Source organism: Cygnus atratus, chromosome 13 (assembly GCF_013377495.2).
Source record: "Cygnus atratus isolate AKBS03 ecotype Queensland, Australia chromosome 13, CAtr_DNAZoo_HiC_assembly, whole genome shotgun sequence".
NCBI classification, from domain to species: domain Eukaryota; kingdom Metazoa; phylum Chordata; class Aves; order Anseriformes; family Anatidae; genus Cygnus; species Cygnus atratus.
Window position 1 is genome coordinate 15,528,608 of NC_066374.1, and position 13,505 is coordinate 15,542,112.

The 13,505-nt window shown below is 42.1% G+C and overlaps 1 protein-coding gene across 9 annotated transcripts in view; it reads right to left on the minus strand.

Moving 5' to 3' along the window:
* DIAPH2 (diaphanous related formin 2) overlaps positions 1–12,684 on the minus strand; it is a 186,690-nt gene extending 174,006 nt beyond the window's left edge. For 5 of the 9 annotated variants that reach the window (XM_050713507.1, XM_050713509.1, XM_050713508.1 and 2 more), the window contains exon 1: positions 11,725–11,986. In XM_050713507.1, coding sequence (XP_050569464.1) covers positions 11,725–11,844 — 120 coding nt within the window. In that variant the 5' untranslated portion in view covers positions 11,845–11,986. Of the gene's footprint in view, positions 1–11,724 lie in introns of all 9 variants that reach the window. The other 4 variants (XM_050713503.1, XM_050713506.1, XM_050713510.1 and 1 more) reach the window with 3 other exon arrangements.
* Positions 12,685–13,505: the final 821 nt, after the last annotated feature.

Below are 13,505 nucleotides of genomic sequence, written 5' to 3' on the forward strand. Positions count from 1 at the left end.
TAACAGCAGAGGGCACCAAGCCTTTAATGATAGAGCTAGAACATTGAACACATCAGCACTGCTCCCAGATCGGAGAGAAGAGAGACACAGGCTAGAGGCACATTAATAGTGTACAGTGGCCCTCACAAATGCCATTTGCTGATCCTCAAGGGATGAAGGAAAGGTGCACCTTCACACTCCATCCCTGTACAAGGGGAATACACAGATCCTAGGAAGCTTTCTGGTCTGACTTCAACAGCAGGTTGAGAGAAACTGAAATGGCTTCCTTATTTTTGTCTGATTTGACAGAACACTACTAACACTCCAAAAGCAAACAGACTAATCAAGAAACAGCATTTTTCCAGATGACATAAAAAAGCCTTTGCCAAAAAGCAACTTAATTCAGAAGATGAAAATAGTAACTGTAAAGAAACTTAGATGAATTTTCTTCAACTCCTTCAAGAAACTTCTGTTATTTGTAGCTCAAAATAAGCTTGTTTCAGACAATGAGTCATTGATGTTCATAAGTATGCTTCAAAATCAGAGCAAAATTAAAAGGTGTAGCTCCACAGCAGTTTAAGCCAATAAAAATGCTGGTTGTGAGACACAAGGGCAAGGGTGGCACTGGGAAAACCACCAGCTGGATCAGCTTAGACAATTGTAAAAAAATAATAATTCAGAAAGCCTATTAGAAAGGGAGAGTTTTCACATTAGCCAGTGCAAAGGAAGACAAAAATAAGTTTTGACATTTTCCAGAGCTACTGCTAGAATCCAAATAGTTTCCACCAAGTTTCTACATCAACCATATCAGACAAGTTCTCCTTAAAGCAGCACAGGATCAGCAGTTTATACCAGTATGCTACATGACTGGTGAGTTCTTTATATAGCACTTCGTACGTTCAACTTATTTACAGACTGGTGGAGCCGTTCCCAAACTACACAGGTAAAGGTACAGCAGTAGGCTTTGATAAAGTTTCCATCTGTAAACTGAATATGATTTTCTTCTGACCTTTTAAATGACTAATCTGTGCATTCCTATTTGAACTTCAGAAAAAGCTTGATAAAACAGTAGCTCCATTAAGGTTAGCTCAGAGTATACTGAGATTGAAGCTAATTCCTGAATGACTTTTGAGATAAACAGTAATCCTACCAGTTAACATTTTACATTAAAATATTTGTTTCATGAAATCATGGTAAAGATTTAATAAAATTCACATGGGTAATTTAAGCACATACCACTCCTCAGTGTTATGACAAACTATCTGTTTTGCTTACCTTCCCCTCTAGCAGCATTTAATACTTTCCTCATAACCCATTACAAGCACCTGGAATCATGAATTCCTGCTCCTTCTTAACCGGAACTCTCAACTGTACTGTACTCAAATGATCCTACTGGCTTCTCGATTATTATGTACAATATAATTCCTCTCTATTCACATGCTACTTCATTTCCTACTTCCCTGTAGGACAAACAATCTTCTCAGGAAGCTGCTATAAACAGGAAAGAATACAAAAAGGAGGAGAAAGCCCTTCTTTGTATCTCAGCAACTGTAAATTCAGTTTAACCCACTGTTTTGACTACTGAGTTGCACTGTAGTCTACGCATGCTGGTTATTACTGAACCTAAAATTTCTGTTCTTCAAGGAAAAGCTAAAGTCCATTGCTACAGCAGCATTACTCATTTTCCCAAGTTTTACCATGATATTAAATGTATTATCAAATTTATTACTGGAAAAAAAAAAAAAGGCAACTTTACAATCAACTTGTTTATGAAGGGACCAAATACTGGCCAACCAAACATTTGCTCTTTGCTAGGAATTGTCTTGGAAGAAAGAACAATATTCTAAGGAGTTGTTGACATGACCACTGTGACCATAGTCCACGATTACTGGGTACAGACAAAATGAATAGTGTTCGAGGGTAATTCCCACTCCTTTGGCTCACTACATCCCTTCCACTGCCAGTTCCTTTGCAAGCTCTGTTTTTGGCTGGCTGAGTTCTGTGGTATTCTGGTGGTGTGGTTTGCTTTGTTTTTAAATATTAAAGACAAATATACATGCCCTTACTTCTTCAAAGTCTATCAAACGTAAAATTCTCAATTTTCAATGAGCTGTCCAATATTTGATTGTATTCTTCATGGTATGGGCTTTGTTAGCTTTTGCAACTTACTATGGGTCTTCTGCTTTATTGTTAAGTATATAAATCCTCTCCCAACAGCAACGTTCTACTTTTTTTTAATCCTCTCCTCAAATGGTAGCAAAGGAATCATCAAGCAGACTGTGATATTTATTTCACTGTCTATTGTACTCACAAGAGCAAGAGGTGTTCCAGGAAACCAACAACATACTCAGTTAAGAGTCTTCTCAAAACTATCTCTGCATATAGCAGTAAGGAAAGTATACAGAAACTGAGACTGTCACTTCACAGGGATAATTAGACTATATATACCTTCATGCATTGCCAAATGGGAAGCAAGTAAGCAGGAATGAAAAACAATATGCAAGGTTTGTGCATAAGGACTGGAGAATTTTCTCAAATCAAACCGGTATCTCAATGACTTCAGAAGAACTCTCTCCAAGTTAACCAGTCACTGTTCATCTTAAAACAAAATACCTAACTTGCAACAAAGGATTAACCCCAGGTTAAAGGCATATGGTTGTACTTAAAAGGGCTGCATGTCTATGAAAGGGTAAAAACAGACTAAGACCCTACTTCAGTAAAAGTGAAGATAAGCCTTCTAAAGTTAAAAAAGTCGCTTTAGGAAATGGGAGGTAAAAGGTGGTGGCTTATTCTCATTACTCTTAATTGACCAAACTCAATAGCTCTATAATAGCTTTTACTCAGTCTGACCAGCTCCACAACATACCTAAAGGAAAAGATCAGCTGCTTGCACTCAGGAGAGCACAGGACAGGGAAGGAAGATGCACAGCAATTTGATGCACACCAAGTGTTGCTATCTAGCAAACTAGCTTTGTACTGACGCTACATTGAAAGCAAAAAAGCTCAATTCATAGCTTGCGTGCAAGCATCAAATTGAGATCAAGTCGGCACTTACTATATCAAGAATTGCTTTGACATGGTTTTTCCAATGTAAGCATTCCAGAACGTTTTTTTTCAAAAGCACTCCACAATAATAGTATTAAAAGAAAAAAACAACAACAACAAAAAAAGCCAAGTTCCTTAAAAACTCAGAGCTCAGAAGTCAAGTAGATGTATTTTTTAAAAACAAGCCGCAGAGATACAGGGCTTAATATGGCTCTGACAGGCACAGTTGGCAGAAAAGCAAGAAACATGCAGTCAGTTCAATAAGCATTTAAACGATCCATTTACCACACCAGGAGCTTTACTGCATTCACTTGTAATGAAGTCCCAGAAGTTGACCCAATGACTATTGAAGTGATTAATTTAACAAGTGATTTCAGTCTATTTTCCCAGGAAAAAAACACTTCCAGATTTTCTTCCAAACCAAAACCAATTTATTTGCTTGCTCTAGGTGCAGTAAACAGAATATGCTGATACTGACAAGCTATCCTGCCCAATACCAGTACAACAGCAAACACACGAACAGTTCTCTAATAAAGCATACCTGGCACTTTTTTTCCCCCCAGGCACAAAATATATGTACAAAAAGCTGTGTGGGTATCTTAAAAGATTTTTAAAATTATTCAGATGAACTTCTCACGTCTAGTATTTTAGTAAATGAAGCTTAAGAAAGCCCACTTCAAAAGCTACACCTCTTATCAAGCAAAGCATGAGATTTATCTGACACTCAACTATCCAAACTCCTGTTCTTTTTTCATAAATACAATGGTATTCAAGAAAGACCATTAAAGTATTAATTGCTAAGACTATTAGACTTGAAATTAAAATTAAGTCCAAAATAAATGCAACTCTGCAATGCTATGTTGTGTGTGACTCAAAAAGCTAACTGTATATGGCATCAGCATATATGCTTAGTTTGACAATTGAAGTACACTAAGAAATAGAATTTGATTATTTTCCCCATTTACACCACTGATGACCACCGCAGTCCCAAACACTCTTCTTTTTTCTTCCTTAAGCAAATAGTTCCCTACTGCAATGCAACTGGAACACTGCATGTAACTAAGATTAATAACTGCCATGTTCTCATCTCCTCATGCAATCAAATGCAAACATCCAGCTCAGTTCCATTATGAAGACACAGTTATTTTTAAAGCAACTTCAATTCTACAGCTATACAAGTATATAACAGCAGAATATGAAGAACCAAAATGTAACAAAAAAGCAAAAAGAAACTATACTGTACAAGAAATAACTACATGTATCTAGAATCTACTGAACCTCACATTGTCTTAGTATTTGTTCCTTACAAGAGCTACACTCATCAAAAAAAAACCCACACATCCTCAAAGGTCAATATTCTAATAACCATCATTAGCTCTTGACACACTACTAACTGAAAGAATAACGACTACAGAACTAAAATTTCTCCTGACCAAAGTACTTTGCATCACAAACTATCACAAGATGACTGACAAACAGTCAATCATATTTAACAGTGGTAATGGATGAACTTAGATAAACTGAAGGAAAAGGAATTCTAGTAAACAATCAAAGAAGAAAATAAATACAGGAGATTTTTGACTAGATCAGTCTCTTCATCTCATTAGTGCCAAACAGAATGGTCAGAATAGCACTGAGGTCAGCACAGAGACTAGGCTAGCAATGCTGTCCAAGAATAGCTGATAGTCTCCTCATCTGTGCCTCTGAACAAATATTTTTAAGGCCACCATTAACGTTCTACGCCTAAACAGCACACAGTCTGTTCAAAGTCACAGACGTTGGCTAGGTATTCAGTTCAAGAGACTTTCTGAAAAAATAAGCAACTACTTCAGCATTTCACTGATTGTCATCCCTTTCCTCCATACAATCAATTAGTAGGTAACAAACTTTACAAACTGTTATTACTACTTTTGTTCAGCAAGACTCTGTTTATTTACCTAATAGAAAGTTACTCTTGAAATCAGGAGACCTACAGATACTTACTCTACTAAAACTGTAGGAAAAAGCGACTTCATTCACAAGAAAGTGATGAGTTTGATACAAAGTAACATGTAACTTTATCCTGGTCCAAATTAGTTTTGTCTACTTGAAACTTTTAAGCTAGTACAGAGACAGAGAAAGCCTTTCAATTGTTAATGTTCTCTAAAAGTTATCTTCTCTGCTATTATAAAGGGTTATAATGGTAAAGTTATTTCCTCCAAAATGAAGTTATTAAATAATAAAAGATACCGAATTTAAAGAATGACCATGGCACACAAGTTGTAAGGAACTATGTAAAACCATTCATTTTAGTCATTTCCTAACTTCTTGTGGTTTTAAGGTTAAACAAGTAAACTGATGAATAACCAACTGAAATTGTCAGTTGCTTCAGCAGCAACGGACATCTTTTCCTCTACTTGGCCTCTAGAATTGGGCAGGGATGAAAAGAATTGGAGCAATTTTATTAGCCATTATTGTTTACCCCTAAAGAATTGCAATTGATGTGGAAAACATGAAGTCTTCTTGTAACCCACCCAACATTTTTAAGCCTTAACCACTTCCTTCTACTGGGTCATCAGCAATCACAATATCATTAATGCTTAACAGACTATTTGCAATACAAAAACAAAAGTTTGTACTCTAACTAGGATATTGGCCACCACAATGCTTCAACTCTCAGAAAGCATCACTCCTGTATGATGAAAGCACCACTCCACAGTATGATATGCATACTGTTAGTTTTCATGGTAATCCTCTTCCGCGTTGCCTCGGTGAAATCTGGTTTGTTTGCAAAGCTTCCTGTACCGTATAGAATAGCTCTACAGTTTTGTCTTACAAGTAGTAGCTCAGGAAGTTTAATTACCACAAACAGATAGGTTTATCACTGTATCACTTCATTTAAACAGTGTCAATATCAAATCACATTACAAGCTAAAGCTAGTCAGCACTAAGTATGTCCTGTTCTACCATATTAGAACTAGTGCCCGATCACTATCCTTTTCTGCAACATAAGCAAGTTTTTTTAAGACATCAATACCACTCTTCAGTTGCTGGAATATCTTGACTTTGATCTAAGCACACCAAGCGCCTTCTAAAACATACATATTTCAGGTGTATTTCAGGCATATGCTTGAAGCGAGAATCCTCTACAGGCATTCACTAATTTTACTGAGACGCTGTGATCTCAAATGTAATTTATTTTATTCATTTGCCAAAATCTTTGCTTAACATGATTCATAATTCATGAATTATGAGTCTTTTCTTATGTGTTCTTTCCTGTGCAAAGAACACATTCTCTCTCCGCGAGAGAATGACACCCAACAGCCTGAGGTAAACGAGGTGGTGTTCCTACAGAGCACTGCCCAACGGTGACCGATACTACTGACAGCTCATTTCTGCCAAACATTCCTGCCCTGACGTATGTTTCCTAGCTATGTTACTCCACCCATCTGCCAAGTACACTCAGTTTACTTCTGCATTTCAGCTACTTGATAAGGCTTTTATTCCACTTTTTGACACTAGTTTGTAGCACATTAGTCAGAATCCTGGGTCCATACTTTTTGATTCATCTCAAAGCTCACACTGTTTAAAAAAGCTTCAATATGAAGCATAAATGATTTCTACTTTTAAACTAAAGTATGAGTTGCTCCTTGTAGGATGAATCATCAAAACCACATCATCAGATCTACTTGCATTCCAATTAAATAACCTTTCTCTTACCCCCAAGGTTTTATTTTTTTACCCCATGTTATAGAAGCACTCTCTCACAATCTACTGTTAAAGACAGCATGATACTCACACCACAGCCCTTTTCAGAAATAAAGTTTGTAGCTAAGTGAAGCATCTATCACTGAACAACTAACACACAAATCTGAAATTCACTTGGGGGTAAAGCAGCATGCTTTTACCATGGTACTTAGCCACTATATGCACAGATATACTTCTATTTATGCCAATACAAAACCAACAGGATATATTATAAAACACAATTCAGACAAAAAATATTGACCATAGTAACTTCTAGGTAGACAGCATTCAAATAGCCAGGAAACACCACATATCCTGTTATAATATCCCTTTTCAAGCACTGATTCATATCATCACATTTGAAAGGATCTCAGGTGTCTAGTCCTAATTCTATGTTGATCCTCAAAAAGCAGGGCCAAGATAAGAATCAAACCAAGCTGCTCAAGGCTTTGTCCAGGTTTGCACCCAAGGAAACACCTTGGTGCAAATGAAACCAAATGAAAACACCCAAGGATCAATATTCCAAGTATCTCTGGTCAACCAGAGCTTGATCACCCTTCAAATGATCTTTTCCCTTCATACCTAGTCAGAATCTCTCGTTCCAGTTTATAACCACTGTCTCCCATTCTCATAGCATGAACTTCTGTAAAAATCCTGGCTTTAAACCCCCAGAAGATTGAAGATGATGAAGAACTGGAAGAGTCTTTGGGTTCAGCAAAGCTATGATAGCTATATCCTACCAGACCCAACACTTTCAAGCACTTAACTGTTTCCTATGTAGCCAATAGATACTTCCAGTGTTAAGAACAACAAACAACGTCCAAGTTAAGGACTAACAAATACAAATGCCAGCAATTTCCCTGACAACCTTAGTCTGTTTCCCCTAGTACAACAGGCATACTTTTAAACAAGCAAAACAAGCATGTTGCCAAACCAAGCTAAGAATGTGGCTGTTCACTGTTGTCGCATGCCAGCCTATCCTCAGGGCTGGCATGAGATCACATGATTGTTTGCCAAAGCAATTTAATTTTTTCCTGCCCATTTCACTGCAAACAAAAATAATGACAAAAAAAAAACTGGGCACTCATTCCCACCTCCAGTCCTTGTGACAGCACAAAATGATGTGGAAAAAAAAAAGAAATCAGAACTCTTCCACCAGCTGCAATGTGTCAAGGTGCTCAAACTAGGCTATTAAATTTTAAGAAAATACTCCAGTGTACATACTACTAGTACAAAAGCGGAAGCTAAATTCTAACTGTGCAGTTCTGTTAAATTCAACAAGTTATATTAAACTTAAATGACTTCCAAAATGACCCAAAGCAGAAAAAAGAAAAATGAGTTCTAATACAGCTCATCTTCAGTTATGTGTGTGTGAATATGCATCAATTTAATTATCTAATACAGAACTATTTCACAGAATTGTTTGTGTTGGAAGAGACCTTAAAGGTTACCCAGTTCCAAGTCCCTGCCATGGGCAGGGACACCTCCCACAAGCCCAGGTGGATAAATGATGGAAAGGCAGTGGTCATAATGAATCTTGATTTCAGTAAAGCCTTTGACACCGTCTCCCACAGCATCCTCACAGCTAAACTGAGGAAGCGTGGTCTGGACGATCAGGTAGCGAGGTGGACTGTGAACTGGCTGAAGGGAAGAAGCCAGAGGGTTGTGGTTAATGGGACGGAGTCAAGTTGGAGTCCTGTATCTACTGGAGTCCCTCAAGGGTCGGTACTGGGACCGGTATTGTTCAGTATATTCATCCATGACTTGGATGAGGGAATGGAGTGTGCCATCAGCAAGTTTGCTGATGACACTAAACTGGGAGGAGTGGCTGACACGCCAGAAGGCTGTGCTGCCACCCAGCGGGACCTCGACAGGTTGGAGAATTGGGTGGGGAGAAACTTAATGAAATATAACGAGGGCAAGTGTAGAGTCCTGCATCTGGGCAAGAACAACCCCAGACACCAGTATAAGTTGGGGACTGCCCTGCTGGAGAGCAGTGAATGGGAGAGGGACCTGGGGGTCCTGGTGGACAACGGGATGACCACGAACTAGCACTGTGCCCTTGTGGCCGAGAAGGCCAATGTCATCCTGGGGTGTATTAGAAGGGGTGTGGTTAGTAGATCGAGAGAGGTTCTCCTTCCCCTCTACTCTGCCCTAGTGAGACCACATCTAGAATATTGCGTTCAGTTCCGGGCCCCTCAGTTCAAGAAGGACAGGGAACTGCTTGAGAGAGTCCAGCACAGAGGCACAAGGATGATTAAGGGAGTGGAGCATCTCCCTCACAAGGAAAGGCTGAGGGAGCTGGGTCTCTTTAGCTTGGAGAAGAGGAGACTGAGTGGTGACTTTATTAACGTTTATAAATATGTAAAGGGTGACTGTCAGGAGGATGGGGTCAGACTCTTCTTGGTGACACCCAATGACAGGACAACGGGCAATGGGTGCAAGCTGGAACATTGGATGTTCTGCTTAAATATGAGATGAAACTTTTTTATGGTGAGGGTGACAGAGCACTGGAACAAGCTGCCCAGGGGAGTTGTGGAGTCTTCTTCTCTGGAGACATTCAAAACCCGCCAGTTTGCGTTCCTGTGTGACATGGTTTAGGGATTCCTGCTCCGGTAGGAGAATTGGACAAGATGATCTTTCAAGGTCCCTTCCAATCCCTAAAATTCTGTGATTCTGTGCCCACAGCCGATCCAGCCTGGCCTTGGGCACTGCCACGGACAGAGCTTCCACAGCTTCTCTGGGCAGCCTGGGCCAGGGCCTCACCACCTTCATGGTGAAGAATTTCTTCCTTATATTTCATCTCTCTCTCCCCTCTTTTATTTTAAAGCCACTACCCTTTGTCCCAACACTACAGCCCTGACAAAGAGTCCCTCCCCGGCTTTCCTGTAGGCCCCTTTAGGTACTGGAAGGCTGCTATAAGGTCTCCCTGGAGCCTTCTCTTCTCCAGGCTGAACAATCCCAGCTCTCTCAGCCTGTCTCCATAAGAGAGGTGCTCCAGCCCCTTGATCATCTTTGTGGCCCTCCTCTGGACTCCTTCTAATACTTCCATGTCCATCTTTAGCTGGGAGCCCCAGAGCTGAATGCAGTGCTCCAGGTGGGGTCTCATGAAAGCAGAGAAGAGGGGGACAATCCCCTCCCTTGCCCTGTCAGACATGCTGCTTTGGATGCAGCCCAGGGTATGGCTGGCTTTCTGGGCTGCAAGCATAGATTGTTGGCTCATGTCAAGCTTCTCATCAACTAACACCCCCAGGTCCTTCTCATCAGGTCTCTCAACCCACTCTTTGCCCAGCCTGGATTTGTGCTTGGGATTGTCCAAATCCAGGTCCAAGACTTTGCACTTGGCCATGCTGAATTTAACAGTTCGCACAAGCCCACCTTTCAAGCCTGACATGGTCCCTGCAAATGGCAGCCCTTTCCTCCAGCATATCAAAAATTTTATTTGCACTGATTTGTAATTCAAACCATCTTTTTCATTATTAGCACAGATTATATCTCAGTAGTCTAGTCTTCCTGGCATTTTTTCTTGACCGACTGGGAGTAAATGAGACTTTACTCCTTTTAAAAGACAAAAATGAAGAAACCCACACCATTATACTGAACCACATCAAGCACTGCTGCCTCCCTTTTACCTTTAGATGGACATGGATGGGAAGCAGAAAACCTACATCTCCTCCAAGAATCCCTCTCACCCCCCAAAATAACTTTGGCTTTCCCAGCTCCACCTCTTCTGGAGCCACAGACATACAATTTTTTTTTTAAAATCACTTCCCCAAAGGGGCATACAAGCAGCTTTTCTAGCTAGTTTAGGTACTAAGTTTGTTTTTATTCATACTGTATAAGGAAGTAAGAGCTTGTTTTTAGTAACACCATTAAACAAAATAAAACAGCATATTTGGTTATGTTTTCTTAAGATATACAGTCACCTTTAATACAGAGTTCAAATTATTTAATATTCTGACATCGTTATAAATAATCGCCACTTTCAGTATATTTTTAATGCATTATACATTATGAACTTAATATCTTCCCTCCACACATTCCAATTGAGTTTTCAACATGAAAAAAAAAAGGAGTTTCCAGGCTACTCAGCCCAAGCTTCTTCTGTACTATACTTGAGAAGAGGACTACAAGGTGGGAGCACACAGATATTAACTAAGTTTTACTATTACCTGTGAAAAGCAGGATTATACAATAAAGTTTGTAACTAGGACTACATTCACCATGAAGAGTCCAGTAAGCTTTAAGCATCCACTACACTGCTTTTCTAGAAATCCAATTAAAAGACTAAGGTGAAATATACTACTTCAGTATAAACCCAAATAAACTTGAGTACAGAAATTAACGATTCAAAGTAAACGCTGATGCAGTAACAATTTTTGCTGCTCCTGCATTTATAACTTGCGATACACTGCAGTACTGTTGGCTGTGAAATGCACCTATGCTTCAGGTTATCAGGCAGAATCCACAGCCCTAAAGAGGATTTGATTCAAAAGCTGGCCTCTACTGATTATAAAAAAAAAAAAAAAAAAAAGGAAATGGAAATTTTCCAAAAATTTTCCTGCCCGCGCCACCGCCCACAAAAAGCACTACACAACCGCATTAATTCCGTAGTTCCCTCGGGAAGCACGCGGCTGGCATCAGCACCGCCGACGCGCCGGGTGCTCCCGCAGCGAGCAGCGCCCGGCCCCGCGCCTCTCCCCGCCCGGGCGGCCCCAGCTGCGCCCGGCCCCGGCCCCGCCGCCGGCAGCGCCCCGCGAGGCCCGCAGCGCGCCCCCCTCCAGCTGTCCCCAGTCCCTACGGGAGCGCCCCAAACCTCACGGGATGTTTTATTGTTATTATTATTATCTTTAAGTCCGCCATTCCCACGGCCCCGGCCGCCCGCCGGGCCCCACGTCCCCCCCGCCGGGAAGCCGCAGGGCGGCGGCCGGCCGCCTCCCCCGCCCGCCTTCCTCCTTCCCCGCCGCCCCTCACCAGCTTGGGCTTGTTCCGGCTCTCCTCCTCCGCGGCGCGCCCGCCCCGCTTCGGGTTCATCCTGCCGGAGCCCAGGGGCTCCTCGCCGCCGCCAGCGCCCGGGGCCCCTTGGCCCTCCATCCTCCCGCCGACTCCGCGCAACCACCCCTCCGTAGCCGGGGCCGCGACCTCAAGGCCCCATGGGGCCGCCGCGCGCTTCCTCGTCCCCTCCCCGGCGCAGCCGGAGCAGTTCCTGGAGCCGCCGCCTCCCGCCCCGCCGCCTCCGGCCGCCGAACGCCTCCCTCGGCGCAGGCGCGCGCCCCGGCCGCCCTCGTTGCGCATGAGTCGGGGCGCAGCGCATGCTCTGGCAGGCGGCGGCGGCGGCAGCGCGGGCGGGAGGGCGCTGGGGTGGGGTGGCGGCGCCCGGCCAGGAAATGGCGGAGCGCGGGGCTGCGGGACGCGGGCGGCCCCTAGAAAGGTGAAGCGAAGCTGACCGACACCGCGCTGGGGTTATGCGGAGGGCTCCGAGCTCAGCCGTGCCTCAGACGGGTTGTTGGGAGAGGGAAGGGCCGAGTCCGCTGCCTGACACGTCCGGGTAGAGCTGGGGAGGCCGGAGCAAGCTGTGGTAGCACGGGCTCCTGAGGAAATGGTGCGGCTGGCGATGGCTGGGGTAGGAGGGATTCGCCCGGAAACCCCGGACTCGGCGGCCTGTGCCTCACGCAGCAGCGCTGGGCCCCACGCAGAACTGCTGACACTTCCCACGCAGGGTTTTTCACGAGGTGATCGTGGCTTCAGAATGCTTCCCTCCATCTTATTTTGGAAATACACTGTGCACAGCAGTTAACTGTGCCGTGGTGACAAAAATTCAGTTACTGTTACCAGAAATGAAAGACTACTTCTTTTCTTTTAAATTTTGAGAAGCCCAGCCTCCCCCTTCTGAGGCTTTGTACTCATGTTCATGTTTAACAACACCAAAAGAAACTGCTTGAAGCCTTTCTGTACAGTAGAGATTCCATTTGCTGGGCCTCATGGATGTCCTTGTATTAACAGAAGTATTATTAAAACAAACAACAAAAAATGTATGTTGGCGTAACTGAATGTATGTTTGTTAAATTATACCAGGAAAACAATCAAAATGTGGTGGTGTGATGGGACAAGGGCGATCCACAAATCTTTGGAGTCCACAGCTAGGTAAAAACATACTACTTCACTGACATCTAGAAAAAAGAGTGCCAATTCATGTAATTAAAGCATGCCTGAGATTCATGTAGCAGTCTCGCATTTCTTGAGACTTCCCAAGAATAGCCTTAGTACCAGATGAAATAATAATAAAAAAATCCAACAACGAAAACCTGTAGACAGAATCTGACAATGCCATCTTTCAAATAAAATCACTGGTCTAAACCTTGTAGGGCTCTTAAAAGCTGAGTAAAATCTTTGCAGAAGTTAAAAGGCCTTAGACTTAGCCAGCTCAGTGAAGGTACTCAAATCCAAACTTTTCTTGGGCATGTAACTTACTACACATTCTGTTTTGATCTTATTTTTCTTATTTTCATAGCACATATTTGGACACAGTTTATGCTACCTTAACTACACAGAATTTCAGAATTATTCGAGTAATCATGAATTTAAGCACCTGTTTCTCGTGACAGGCAGTAAGTTATTTCAAGCAACATCAGTATAACTTACAGTTTATCATCCTACAGCAACAGTTTAACAACAATTTTGCCAGTTTTGGTTAAAAAAATACTCATATCTGTTTTCCTCAGTGAGCTCTAATGCCCATTTGGTTTTGTTTCTGT